This window comes from Dendroctonus ponderosae, unplaced genomic scaffold (genome assembly GCF_020466585.1).
Source record: "Dendroctonus ponderosae isolate FM_Combo_2020 unplaced genomic scaffold, Dpon_F_20191213v2 Dpon_F_20191213_3, whole genome shotgun sequence".
NCBI classification, from domain to species: domain Eukaryota; kingdom Metazoa; phylum Arthropoda; class Insecta; order Coleoptera; family Curculionidae; genus Dendroctonus; species Dendroctonus ponderosae.
In genome coordinates this window covers 4510258-4523154 of record NW_026018508.1, presented here as the reverse complement: position 1 = coordinate 4523154, position 12897 = coordinate 4510258, and the positions used below count along the sequence as shown (strand labels likewise).

Sequence of the window (12897 nt, the reverse complement as noted above, 5' to 3'; positions counted from 1 at the left end):
TAAAATGATCGATAGCTCCGCTCAACAGATTGGAAGTAATAAGGCATGTGAACTACCGCTCAAGACAGCCAAGGTCAAGAAACTTCGGAATGAGGACCAACTTTGTCAGTCCAGATAAGTGAGAGTGAGACAAACCTAGACGTTTCGTTTAAAAACTGAGTTAACATAAATGCTTACAGCAATGCCAGATTGCGGCTAACCAGGCAAAAATATTGCAAATCGCACAACAGCGAGGTGACGTCATACGAGATAAGTTAATTGCATAATAAACTATTCTAGAAAGAATTGAAAGTTGTAGAAAATACATGTGTTTTATTATCTCATGCTCGTGCGTTATTATGGAAATTTAAAATAGAAAAAAGTATGAGATCTTAATAAAAAAAATATTTTATTAACTTGTGTTCAGCAGGTACGCCTTTACGAATGTTTATGAATTGATATAATTTTAACAATACCGTAGAAAACATTATCTCCAGTTTGATTACATAATTTTTATGCAAAAATGTTCAACCCTTGTTACCCTTATCAGAATCAGGGATGTTTGCTTATTATCATAAACCCAATCATAAACCTAACAAAGCTCTAGTATTAAGACATTATCTAATCGCTATACAAAAATCTCAAGTTTATGGATATACAGGGTATCCAAGATAATTATGCATTGCATGGGGATCTCCAAAACCGTAAGACAGTAAGACATACGAAATCGCTTGAACTAAGAAAATGTTGCGCAATCAGTTTTCAAAACATAAGTGTTTCTTTTAATTTTTGATATATTGAGAAAAAAGTAATTTTCGGATTATCGTTTTTATACATTTAATATTAGTTATTGATCAAAAAACAAAAAAATGGCATGACACCTTTGCCATCTACAATATGGCTCCGCTCTACAAGATTTGTCATCGTTCACTAATAAAAATAGGTATAATTTTTTTTTTACTTATTTTTTGACGGAAGAACCGGAACAAATCATAATGTCCGTACATTATTGAATTCCCTATGAAAAGAGTTATCTAATACGTGATGTACTTTCTATCGGTTCATATGAAAACAAAAGTTGATGATTGTTTCAAAATCTCTGAACACGAAATGTTGTCATAGATACCCTCTACAAGATGTCATGAGAAATTATTTTTTGTTCTTTGATATGATCTCAAATAGCTCATCTTAACTTAAAAATAAAAAATAACTTTATTAATTAACAATATTTTTATTTCGAATGAAAGACATAACAGGAATCATAAGTTATAATAAATAAGAATAGCTAAAAATAAAAGGCATCAACTTCATATTTAAAATCTGATATCAGTGACATTTATGAAATTGTCACGTGTTGACGTTTGTAATTTTTCAAAAGAGTACTTTTGTAAACATATACAAGTGAAACAATGTGTTGAAAATCCAAGTGCTGCTTTCACGGTATGGTGTTTGTATAAGATGCATATTTTATGACATTTGCTCTATTAAAAAAAAACGTCTTTTGCTTGTGGCAACATCGGCGAGCGCAGAAAAATAGACCATTTGAACGACTTTAAGACTGAACTTGTAACAAAGATATAATTTACAAATTGCAAGTAAACTTTAAATTATGATCAATAGTTGTCGACAAACCTACGTAATTAATTGAAAAATCATGTCGGTTAAATTTTAACGAAAATACTTTAAAAAATATAATGACAGTGACACGTTCAATTTGTCACATGTACTTTTGCGCACATGTGCGTAAAAGTTCGTGCGTAAAAGTAAAACAAATGAACAGTAAAGAAAAGTGCTTCTTTATGATCATCGCTTCTGATCGAAAAATTGCAGTTTTAGATTCATTCGAATAAAAACACTTGTTTTTTATAAATGCCATGTATAGGGCCCCTTGATTGCGCAACTTTTTCTTAATTTAACCGACTTCGTATCTCTTACGGTTTCGGTGGCCCTATAGATTCGGCATTCTTATCATGGATATTGCAAATGTACACCTTGCAAAAAACAAAAAATGTGAAAAAATCGTGCTGTAAATCACGTTATATTATTCAGTAAAACCATTAATTAAACAATAACTTCAAATACATCCTCAATGACTTTATTAGCATACAAAATAACAATACGCCACGAAACCTCTGGCGAATGCCAAATAGAGTCAACCAATATAATAACACACATTATGGAACATTACAATAAATAATTACATTAAACTTGGTTGAATATTATGATCACCAGGAATTTCTGGGTTTGCGTTGGGATTACTTGATGGTGGAAATGCGAAAATTATTGACCGAATTAACCCATCTCGCACAGAATCTCCACCTTGACCTTGTGTGAAAGTGAACGTAACGCCGTTGCAAGTTGATTGATACGGGTATGATCCAATTGGATAACAGCCTGTTTTGTTCAACACCACTCCTACTTTATACATCTAGAAAAATGACGGAAATCAAACATTTTCTCAAATATTTATATATATATTTGAAAATAGTGGAGACTATTAAATTGAAGAATTATTTTTTGTAAGATTTTCGAAATCTCAATGCTTTTGTTAGATTTGGTGTGAATCTCCATTTATAGAACCGTTTGATTGTCTTGTTCGTTAGTGGCTAAGGCGCTTGAGTGCATTCAGTCTCTGTATTTCTTTCATGTACAATAAGTGCAGTATCGTGAACATATTGTAATATCTATCCTGATTTGTCTGTTTTTCGCGCAAGTGATGGTTTTATATGCCGTGATACAGGGCGTCACGTAAGTACATGATCCAAACGGCACATTCTTTTGCTCAATTGAAGATTATATGACACTAACTTTTGTTAAGAAAAACTGTCCGGATCCTCCACTATTGATGGTTAAGTTTCTTCAAAAAATTATGTTTTTTTGAAATATTGGGTGAGTGGTACTATGGATTTTAATGAACCTCGCTGTAAATTTGTTCCTATATAAGAATCATGTTTTGATGACGCAACCGAGTTCATCCGCTCTGGGCAAGTGAAAAATTTTTGAGTGTCTTGGTACAAAAACTACGATGACTTTTTATTTGGAAGCCGGAATCAACCGATTTTCTTCAGTTGATGCACTAATACACCTTTGACATTTTTGTCTTCTGTCCTGACTAGACATTCATTAACATTTTACATGAACAAAACTTAAATTACGTTTTATAATATCGGGAAAGCGCTCAGATGAAAATATCTTTGCAATATCAGCAAGAAACTTGATGTTGCTCCTACGTTAAGGTCATATTTTCTAATCTCGTTTATTCTTTTCCTGAGATTTCTGATGAACGTAATTCGGACGAAAACGCTTATAAAAATCTTGACAATAAATTGATTATACAAGAACATTATCGCTTACTACGACGTTTGCAGTTAATGTGTGAAATTGTTAAATAGTAAAGACACAGAAATCATTATTTGAACAATGGTGCAAGATTTTACAAAGAGTATAAAATGTTCACAAAAGAATAGTGATCAACTCAGAAAAAAATTGGTTGATTCCAGCCACCAAATAAAAAGTGCCAGTAGTTTTTGTACCAAGACTCAAAAATTACTCCCTTCATATATTTCTAAAAGAATATTTTTTTGAAAAAACTTTGACTCAATCGCAGAGGAGCCGGCTATTTCGTTTTGAGAAAAGTTAGGTCACATTTGAGGCAAAAAATGTCTCAGGGCCATTTTGATCATGTGCTTACGGGACACCCTGTATGTGAGGGTGATCTCCAATGCAGCCCTTTCTTTGCAGAAACGCATTGAATATAGTTGGGAACAAGATTCATTGATTAACAGAAAGATTACTTTTCAACCTTTGCCAAAAATACGTTCCACTAGAAAGTTTAAAAAAATTATTGTTGCATTAATAAAGGAAAGTTAAAACTGCCTCTTCAATGTTGTAAAATGATGTTACCTAATTTATCGTTCTAAAAACACAGAATGTTCGTTGAACAAGTTGTTAAACAGGGTGATTCAAAATTGGCGTCATTCCTTTTAAGGGGTTATAGAGGTTCACTCGGAGAGTCAGAGAAAAATTTAGAAAATGTCTAGAAGATATTAACAGTTGAAGATCGAATTTTAACTTTATTATTATATAAGTATTATTTTTAAATGGTCCCACCTTTGATTGGAAGTCTATTTGAATACTTAACCCTTCGAAAAGAAAAATTACGATCTGCTTCAAATTACAAAACATTTTTATATTAAAAAAGTACTTTTCAAGCGGCAATGATGTTTTTTGCCATTAACAGATGGTTATAGGTAGATAGCTTTTGTCAATATTAACAAGCGTTTGTCAAACTGTGACTTATTTTGAAGCTCTTTTCACAAAATGTTCGCCAATAGCGAATTTGCCGTTTGGTTATGGGAAAATGCATTTTTTTTACTATTATCCCTGTACTCCCAAAACACCCCCAGATAGCACCTCCAGAGGAATGATGCCAATTTCGAATCACCCTGTATATACATTACAATATTTACCTTATTCTTTTGGATGTATATCGGTCGATTGAATGATATCTCAACAAGAGAGTGATATTGCACCCTACTCGTAAAGTGGGTGTAAGTAAGTCGACTGCCCTCAGCATCAAGCAAATGAGCATAAAGCAGTTCTCCATACACCATGCTGAATGGATCGTATCTCTCATCTGCTGTGGGAATTTGAGCAGGAACCTGCAGAATTTTGAGATTGATTAGTTTTCGTTCACAGTATGTCAACAATTTCAATCCAGACCGACCTTTACACCATAAACGCACACATTTTTATCACACGAAAATGTTACAGCACAATCTAAAACGCTCGTGTTCATGCAATCAGTCGTTCTCAACAACATGCGGTTGCAGATCATCTTCTTAGTAGAATCCTTGAAAGTTTCTGCTATTAAAGATGCAAATTGAATCATTGAAGTTCGCGAAGTATCCATGGGCACAGTTTCGGACTGAAAATTAAAACATTCAATTATTAATTGTGACCAACCATCAATGTTGTTTGCAATTCTCGTAGGTTTTTTATCTGCGATTTTTTAATCGGAAAAAATGACGAAAGCATTAGAACTACAAGCAAAAATAAGTAGAAACAGTTAATCTAAACATATATCTCATTTCCCGAATATAGGGTGTCCAAATATGAACTAGGGTATCAAGTCAGAAATTGAATGTTGTTTTCCGTTCCAAGTTCCAACTGTAGCAGTTTCTGTATATTGACCTCAAATCTTACACACACCAACAAGCTTTACGCACCGATTTAATAGCTGCAAAATTACATCACTACAAAAATGGCGAATGCGCAACAAAAACAGGAGACAATTTTTTTCTGAAATTCAACAGCAAATTCAGACTTCTAAGCCTACCTTCCAAAGTTCAGATAATTACTTCAATAACTTCAATAACTATATTGAAAAACACAATTATTCTTTTAATTTAAGGAAGTGGGGAACGAAGCGTCTGTGGTCATATGTTCAAACAGGGAGTTGCAAATCAGTAGTGCACACCGTTAACTGCAGATTCTTTGAGCAAAATAAATACGAGTTCATAATATAATTTTTCATTTTGAGCCACCGGCTTGGATACACATATACGGCAACAATGCTTAAATTAAATTTTGATTTATTTTTCATAATTTTTATAATTCGGGGGTCATATAAGTGTGGTGGCTACTTTTCCTTCAGTCAGCATTTCTGTACGATCTCAGAGGAGGTGTCGCTTCGCTGATTCACCCTGTATAGATACCTTATTAGTGTCTTAAAACGCGTTCGAAAAAGTTATTTGAATGTTTTACGTCGTTTTAAAGTTTCTATAGTTTTTTAATGTATATAATTTTTTTTATGTTTTTAATGTAAATAAATGAAGAGTACCCAGTGAATGAACACCGCTCAACACTAAAATGAAAAATAAGAATATATTATTTGGGAGTACAGTTATTTCTTTCTAAAATTTCATGCGCATGTCCCCTAAACAGTTCATTCATTGACTTGTTTAAAAAAACGTTTCTTTTGTCTGTATCAGACAAACAAGTAGAAGTATAACATAGTATAATCATAACAAGTAGAAGACAGCACTGTCGACACCTGACGTAAAAGACGCCATTCTTATTTAGCATTTGGTGAAAAAGCCTGCCTGTTAAAAGTATTTTATCTTAAAAAGTGTTGACATCAGTTGTATAAAATTGATATTTTATGCATGTTAAGATATGCATTTAAACATTCTTAATACTTTTTCCTTCAAATCTCCATATTTTGCATAAAGTCTAAGGTGTTGCTAACTAAAGTGCTACTGGCTAACGTTTTCATCATCAATCCAATGAACGAACGTTGGCGTTCATTCACTGGATTTTTTGCTTAAATTTAAAAACATGCAAAATCAACCTTAAAAGTATCTTACAGTAGTACAAGTTAGCTATATTCGCTAAATTCTGATGTGGTCACCCACCAGCCAGTAAACGAACACCGTTCATTCACGAGTTTTTTCACTGGAACGCAATAAATTTCTAGATGAGTTCGAACTACGTACGCTTTAAATACACAGAAAAGGATTTATCCACTGCGTTAAGTTTAACTAATGCTGGACAAATAAGTTTAAATAAAGCACATTTACAATATGGAATCCCAAAGTCAACTTTACACAATAAATTAAAGAAAAGGACAGAAAGACCGATTGGGTCGATAGCCTTTTTCTGTGGGAAATAAAGATTATTTATATATATATTAAAGAAAAAGGTCCCTATCGACAGAAAAATGATCCCTCCAACCACATTAACTACCGGAGAGGAACAAAAACTTGTTAACTGGATTCTGGCCAAAGCCAAGCTACGTTTTTCCATGCATCCCGAAGAAGTTCAATCCGCGGTTCAAAAAATATTAAATTAAACATATTAATATTAAATAAATTTGTAGATGATAATCCGGGGGAGAAGTGGCTACAATTGTTCCTCCGAAGAAACACCGAAGTTGCTAAACAAAATACCGAAATAATTTCAAAAAGTAGAGCTTCAGTAACCGAACTGGTAATTCGGAAATGGTTTGAAGACCTACTAGAGTTTTAAAAAACCGAGAATTTGTTGGAAATGATTAATGATTCTTTACGCATATTCAACGCCGATGAGACAGGGGTTAAAATATCAACGCAATCGGGACTAGTTCTGGCTCCTGCAAGAAAAAACTTTCGAAACCTTTATGAAATTGTACCAGGGAATGAAAAATAATCAATTACTGTTCTTTGCTATTATGCAGGAAGTGGAACAGTAGTTCCTCCGATGATCGTTTTCCCTTATCAACGAATACCCAAGAAACTAGCTCTTTATGTACCAGAAGGATGGTCAATTGGACGATCTGACTCTGGTTGGATGTCCAGTGCAATATTTTTTGAATATATCGCCAACATCTTGGCTTATTAAAGAGGGCACTAAATCTCCAGTAATCCTGTTCATTGGTGGACATAAATCTCATTATAACTTAGAGCTATTTGTTTGCAATTTTGCAACAAAGTAGAAAGAGGAAACGTGGAACACCTGTAAAAGAAAAGGAGCAAATGAAAAAGGAAAGTCGAAAGTCAATAACAGAAATTCCAATGGTTTCAAAAGACGAACAACTTGCGAATGTTGAAGCAAAAATGGGTACAACAACACCAAATAGAAGACCTGTGTAAAAAATACTTAGAAAAATGTATCCACTCATTTTTAGGTTTTACGCTTGGAGATTACGTTCTAGTCCTTTGCGGTAACAAAAAATATCTAGGAGTAATAAAAGATATTGATAGAGAGAACGAATAATACGAAATTAGTGTCATGCAGAGAAAAAATAGAAATAATTAGATATGGCCTAAGACAAATGATTAAATTTGGTATAAGAAGAAACAAGTTTTAAAGAAAATACTTGAGCCAAATTACGATATAAATTTGGAGGTTTACAAACTGATTGAATAGTAGGTACTTATTTAAGGACCAGCAGTGGCCTATAACTAGTTTACACTGAAAATATAATACTGTTCATTAACTGGAATTTGTCTGTTCTTTTATTGGCATTAGCGGTTCATTCACTAGGCTTTTGGACACCTTCTTAATTAAACGCGGAAATAACAAAATCTATTTTTAGTAGCTTGTTATTTCATAGTTCTAAGTTAAATAACCAATTAAAGATTTATTGCAGTTTTAACCCTTGTGCTGTTATTGTTCCAGTGTGATAAAAGTGTGAACCTAAAACTTGTCTAATTTGTTCATTCACTGGGCAATTGACCCTACTTTATGGTACGAGCTTCTACTCTTTGTCTATTCAAAAATATTGTGTAATGTCTTATATTATGCTTGATATGCTGGAATATCAAGAATCGAAAATATATTTACGCTCACGATACATTCCATAGCTAATTAGTCTAAACAGCTTAGGATAGTCTAATCTAATCCAATATAAGCTCGTGCTGTAAATAAATAAGCTAGTGAGACCAGTGGCCCATTTCTTCCCAAGTAACTCCACCACTTCAAGTTTCATTACATATCAGTATTTTTTGTTCTAATAGAATTTGAGAGATTCGAAATGTTTTTGAGCTAAATGATGTTAAACACCAATATCGCAGCATCGTTAAAATATCAGTCGTTCACTGCACAGGGTGCCTAAAAAATGTATGAAAAATCATCACTTTATCTTCGAATGGTTATACAGGTTCATCTATCATGAACGCCAATTCAGATTTGTTCGTCAGAAACTAAGTTGCAATTCCGTGAAAATCAGATACGTTCACGAGAAAAGTGATTTCAAACTTTTGCTGAATTATGCCCATTATCCTTAATGTTGCCGGTGTGTACGTGTTGAAAAGGAAAAATCACATTTCAATAAAAGCTGATGGAACGCGCAACCTGCAATTGGTATTGCGACGTCATAACTCGAGTGTAATAAAATAAGCCTGCCTCTCTTGCGAGCTATAAGCAGCTATCATAGGTTTTTCCCCGGTGCGGCAAATGCGGATAATATTCAGTTTAAACATTGATAGTGAGTACTGTATCAACAGGAAGATAAGATAAATGCTATTTTAGTGAAATCCGGATCGTTCAATTACTTACTTGTTGGGTAATTAACTGATCAGTTGACTAATATCAGTAGTCGGAATTGTGTGTTCAAACGCCAGTTAGAGCGATATTGATATAAAATGGGGATTTTCTCATCAAAACCAGTTGACAATCCACAAGTCCAAAATACACGAATACTAGGAGAATACAGGATTCAAAGGGAAGCAGAACTCCGACTTGAAAGAAGTCGTGCAATTCATTTGGCGAGATGGGAAGAGGCGAGAAGAAAATCGCAAGTAACTGTTTGTAAACCACTAAAACAAAAGGTAAACCCCCTCTCAAATCTGATTCAGGCGGAAGTTACAGCCAATCTAAACGTTTTAAGTGAATTAGCCTTAGTATTGGGCGAACAACCTATATACGAATATCCAGTAAAACCATACCAGGAAAACGTACTGTCTGAAACATCTTGGGAATTTATCGCGAAAGCTTCATTATTTAAAAAGAGCAACAAGCATTTCTTTTCCATTTCGAAAATCACGTCAGTGTATAATATTTTTAATTCCCTACATTACAAATTAGCAAAACTAAAGTATACTACAATTTACGACAAAGGATGCTCCGAGAGGTTCGTGTTTCATGGAACAAAACATGAATTTTTGGCTGAAATTTGCACCTACAACTTCGACAGATCTAAGGTAAGCACATAATATATTATATTAATGGGTTTCTAACTATAGGCATTCAATTTCATTATATTTTCTTTATACATACAACGTCGCAATTTTTGGTAATAATTATATCGTGAAAAGAAATTTAGTTGTGTTGACCTTTTTCAACAGTGTACTTAATTGTTGGTTCTTTTTGTATTTCAAAAAATGTTTGCTAAACATTGTCATTGTAGCAAAAATAAGTTGGGTACAATAATAGTGCCTGCATTCCTTAAGATTGACGTCATTTCTTTATTTTCATTTGAATATACCTATTCAAACTTTTGTTAAGTGTTTAAAATCTAAAGTAGACCTTAGAAACAATACACCGAAACTAAATTTTTACCAAAATTCTTAATTAATTTTATTGATCTTATTTTTCAGATCATGAGATTTAAGTCAAAGTAAAATACTAACAATTTCAAAAAAAACGAAAGCAGAACTATTTTTTACAGATTTGATAACATTTTATTAACATAATCTTTTTTATGTATATTTTGATAAGCATAGTGTATTGCTATCAAAACATCAAAGAAAATTTTCTACATTTTTTTTTGCTTATTGGAATTCTCTTACAAGTTGAAGTGTGTTGTAGAATAGAAGTAATGGTTTTTGATTACGTTTTGATAAAGAATTTGTTCATTATTGTAAAATCGAAGCACTCTAATCGATCTGTAATTAAACACGTGAGTCCATTAAAAGACAAACATTTGTTAGGAATATTGCAAAAAACCAAATTGAAATCATGTGTAGTAGTCATATATTCAGTAGTGAACCAATTGTGGTTTCAGATAAAAGCACACAAGTTTGGCCATGGAATATCATTCGCAACAAACTCCTACTATGCCACGCACTACCCCCAAGCGAATCAAAGACGATTTGACAAAGTAATGATAATAGCAAATGTGCTCGTGGAAGATACGATCGAGGAAGGACATCAATTTATGACAATTCCCAACCATATGGGCTACACCTCAAGCAACCGTGCGCAATCGGTTATTGTCAAATATGACGATCATACATTCTTTCCAGTGAATATTGTTTATTACCAGGGACTACACCCTCAAAAACATGCTGGTTCAATGGTATATTATGATTAGACATATAGTTTTATAAGTGGTCACTATGTTACAGAGGCCCTTAGTTTTCCATGTGGCTCTAAAAATAAATTTTAAACCGCCGTAAAAAGTCTAAAGTACCACACATATAGGTAAGAAAATTTAGAACACTAAATATAATTTAATATAAAGGGTTATGGTGAATGTTGTACTAAATCGATTGTATATTGAATATACTGAGAAATATGATTGAATGAAATACTAATTTAAATCATAAATAAAGTTTTCCGTATTAGTTTTGAATCAATGTGATGATTAAGTACTGACATTTGAAATATTAGAATAGAGGAAAATCTATGTAATTTGTATTTAGCAGGTGCTATATGAGCATGTCAACTTATTTATTTATTAAACATGTTTATTTTCTTGTTTCATTTCAAAGAGGCCGTTTATACGTCAAGAATATTTTACATCAAGAACCTTTATACAGTATTGCATATTCAAAGAGTAGATAATATGAGATATTATATAGGTAATATAGAGTTAATTGAAAACGATGATCATTATTTAGAAATCCAGTTAGTATTCCAGCAAGACGGGCACCACCACATTATGCACTAATTGTCAGTATTTGGGGCAGACTTGTCCAGAACAATAGATTGGGAGGGGGGGACATATGGAACATCCCCCACGTTTTACCGTCTTAAGTCCATTAGACTTCTTTTTACGGGGCGGCTTAAAAACGAAGATAAACCACTGAACCAAGATTTTTGGAAGATTAACGGTACCGAATTATGAAAGAATGATTTCAAATATGTTCACGGATGCTTCAGAATGTTCGACGTGCATTTGAAGAAAACCTCATTCTGCGCGACAGTAGACTGTATATGTTTGAGGTGATTTTATACTTAGGCCATATTTCTTTCACGGACACATGTATTTTTATGATTTACCTGAACTATTGCAAAACATTCCTGTTCATTTAATGCTAAATATGTGGCTACATGTCGGTGCTCCTGCACACTTTGCTTTAAATGTCAGAAGACACTATTTAAATCGAGAATTGGGGGCCCCGTTTCTTGGCCACCTAGTTCGCCAGACTTAACAAAATTGGAATTTTTTCTATTGGGTTACATAAAAAAACATTTACCTTAAAATCATGTTTTATGTAATAATCAAAGACATTAATAAATAGACCAAACTAGTCGTTCATAAATCCCGATTTGTTTGGGTCCAACATTAAATTCTATCGATCGGCGATTTATCAATGAAAAACAGGTGGTAGGAATAAAGTAGGTACCGACGCATGTTTTATAGACAGTAGAATTAATCCAAGGACACGCTCGCCTGGCAACTAGCCATAGGCGTAGTAAATATTTATTTTAATTAATTTAATGTGACAATAAAATCTTTTTTGATTTTCTACCTTCATATCTACCTTCATATCTTCATTACATGCTTGAAGTTTGACACAACCATTACATTGAAAAACTATTTGAAATATTGAAACCAGTGGAAATGATTATATCTTTTAATTGTCGCCTATGTTAATTGAAAATTATACTATGAAGCAAATAGGCAACCCTAGATTAAATTATTTTAAAGGGACTGTATAAAGAGTGTAAATAACAAAAATAAACAACAGAAAAATATTTTTTTTGATTTATGAAGGTTTTTTACTATTTGATTTCCCTATGATTTTCTAATTAATGGTAAAATCAGAAGATTTCGGAAATATAACAAATGAATTGCATATATTGCAATATTTGCAATTTTGCAAATCAATTTTTATTTTCGGTTATATTTTTATTGTTCAAATAAGCTCCAGCAGACAGTCCCTACCAACTTTATTTACGATGTTAATGACGAACAACAAAAGTACAACAAACTTTATTTACGATGTTAATATTTTTAGGTTTTGATAGGGCTTCTAAAATTTTAACCGCCACACACATTAGACAAGTCAGTTCAAAATCAATTGTTAATAATGAGCTAATAATTCTTTCCAAGCACCGAGTAATCTTATTATTTACGCATTAACTTTTTTCAGGTCTCTCGCAATTGGTACTATTGGAAAAATAATAAGTAAAGTGCATACCTACTGTAAACTGTTCAGCGGTATGTATTTAGTAATTGGGGTTTTATTGCTTCATAAAATGTGCACA

At 32.9% G+C, this 12897-nt stretch overlaps 2 protein-coding genes across 3 annotated transcripts in view; one reads left to right on the top strand and one right to left on the bottom strand.

Moving 5' to 3' along the window:
• Nucleotides 1–2052: 2052 nt before the first annotated feature.
• Nucleotides 2053–12897, bottom strand: part of LOC109540311 (BTB/POZ domain-containing protein 6) — a 35054-nt gene continuing 24209 nt past the window's right edge. For both annotated transcript variants that reach the window (XM_019908648.2, XM_019908647.2), the window contains exons 6-8: nt 4706–4906; nt 4449–4640; nt 2053–2407 (exon numbers count right to left, since the gene is read on the bottom strand). In XM_019908648.2, the coding sequence (XP_019764207.1) occupies nt 2177–2407; nt 4449–4640; nt 4706–4906 (624 nt within the window). In that variant the 3' untranslated portion in view covers nt 2053–2176. The remainder of the gene's footprint in view (nt 2408–4448; nt 4641–4705; nt 4907–12897) is intronic.
• Nucleotides 8901–11286, top strand: LOC109540312 (protein mono-ADP-ribosyltransferase PARP12). The gene is made up of 2 exons (XM_019908649.2): nt 8901–9662; nt 10466–11286. Exons 1-2 carry the CDS (start codon nt 9105–9107, stop codon nt 10772–10774), a joined length of 867 nt encoding a protein of 288 aa, XP_019764208.1. The 5' UTR covers nt 8901–9104; the 3' UTR covers nt 10775–11286.

Excerpts from the sequence above, each read along its gene's own strand:
- LOC109540312 (XM_019908649.2), top strand. The coding sequence starts at position 9,105 with ATGGGGATTTTCTCATCAAAACCAGTTGACAATCCACAAGTCCAAAAT. Across the intron at positions 9,663-10,465 it reads ACAACTTCGACAGATCTAAG|ATAAAAGCACACAAGTTTGG; the intron begins GTAAGCACATAA and ends TTGTGGTTTCAG.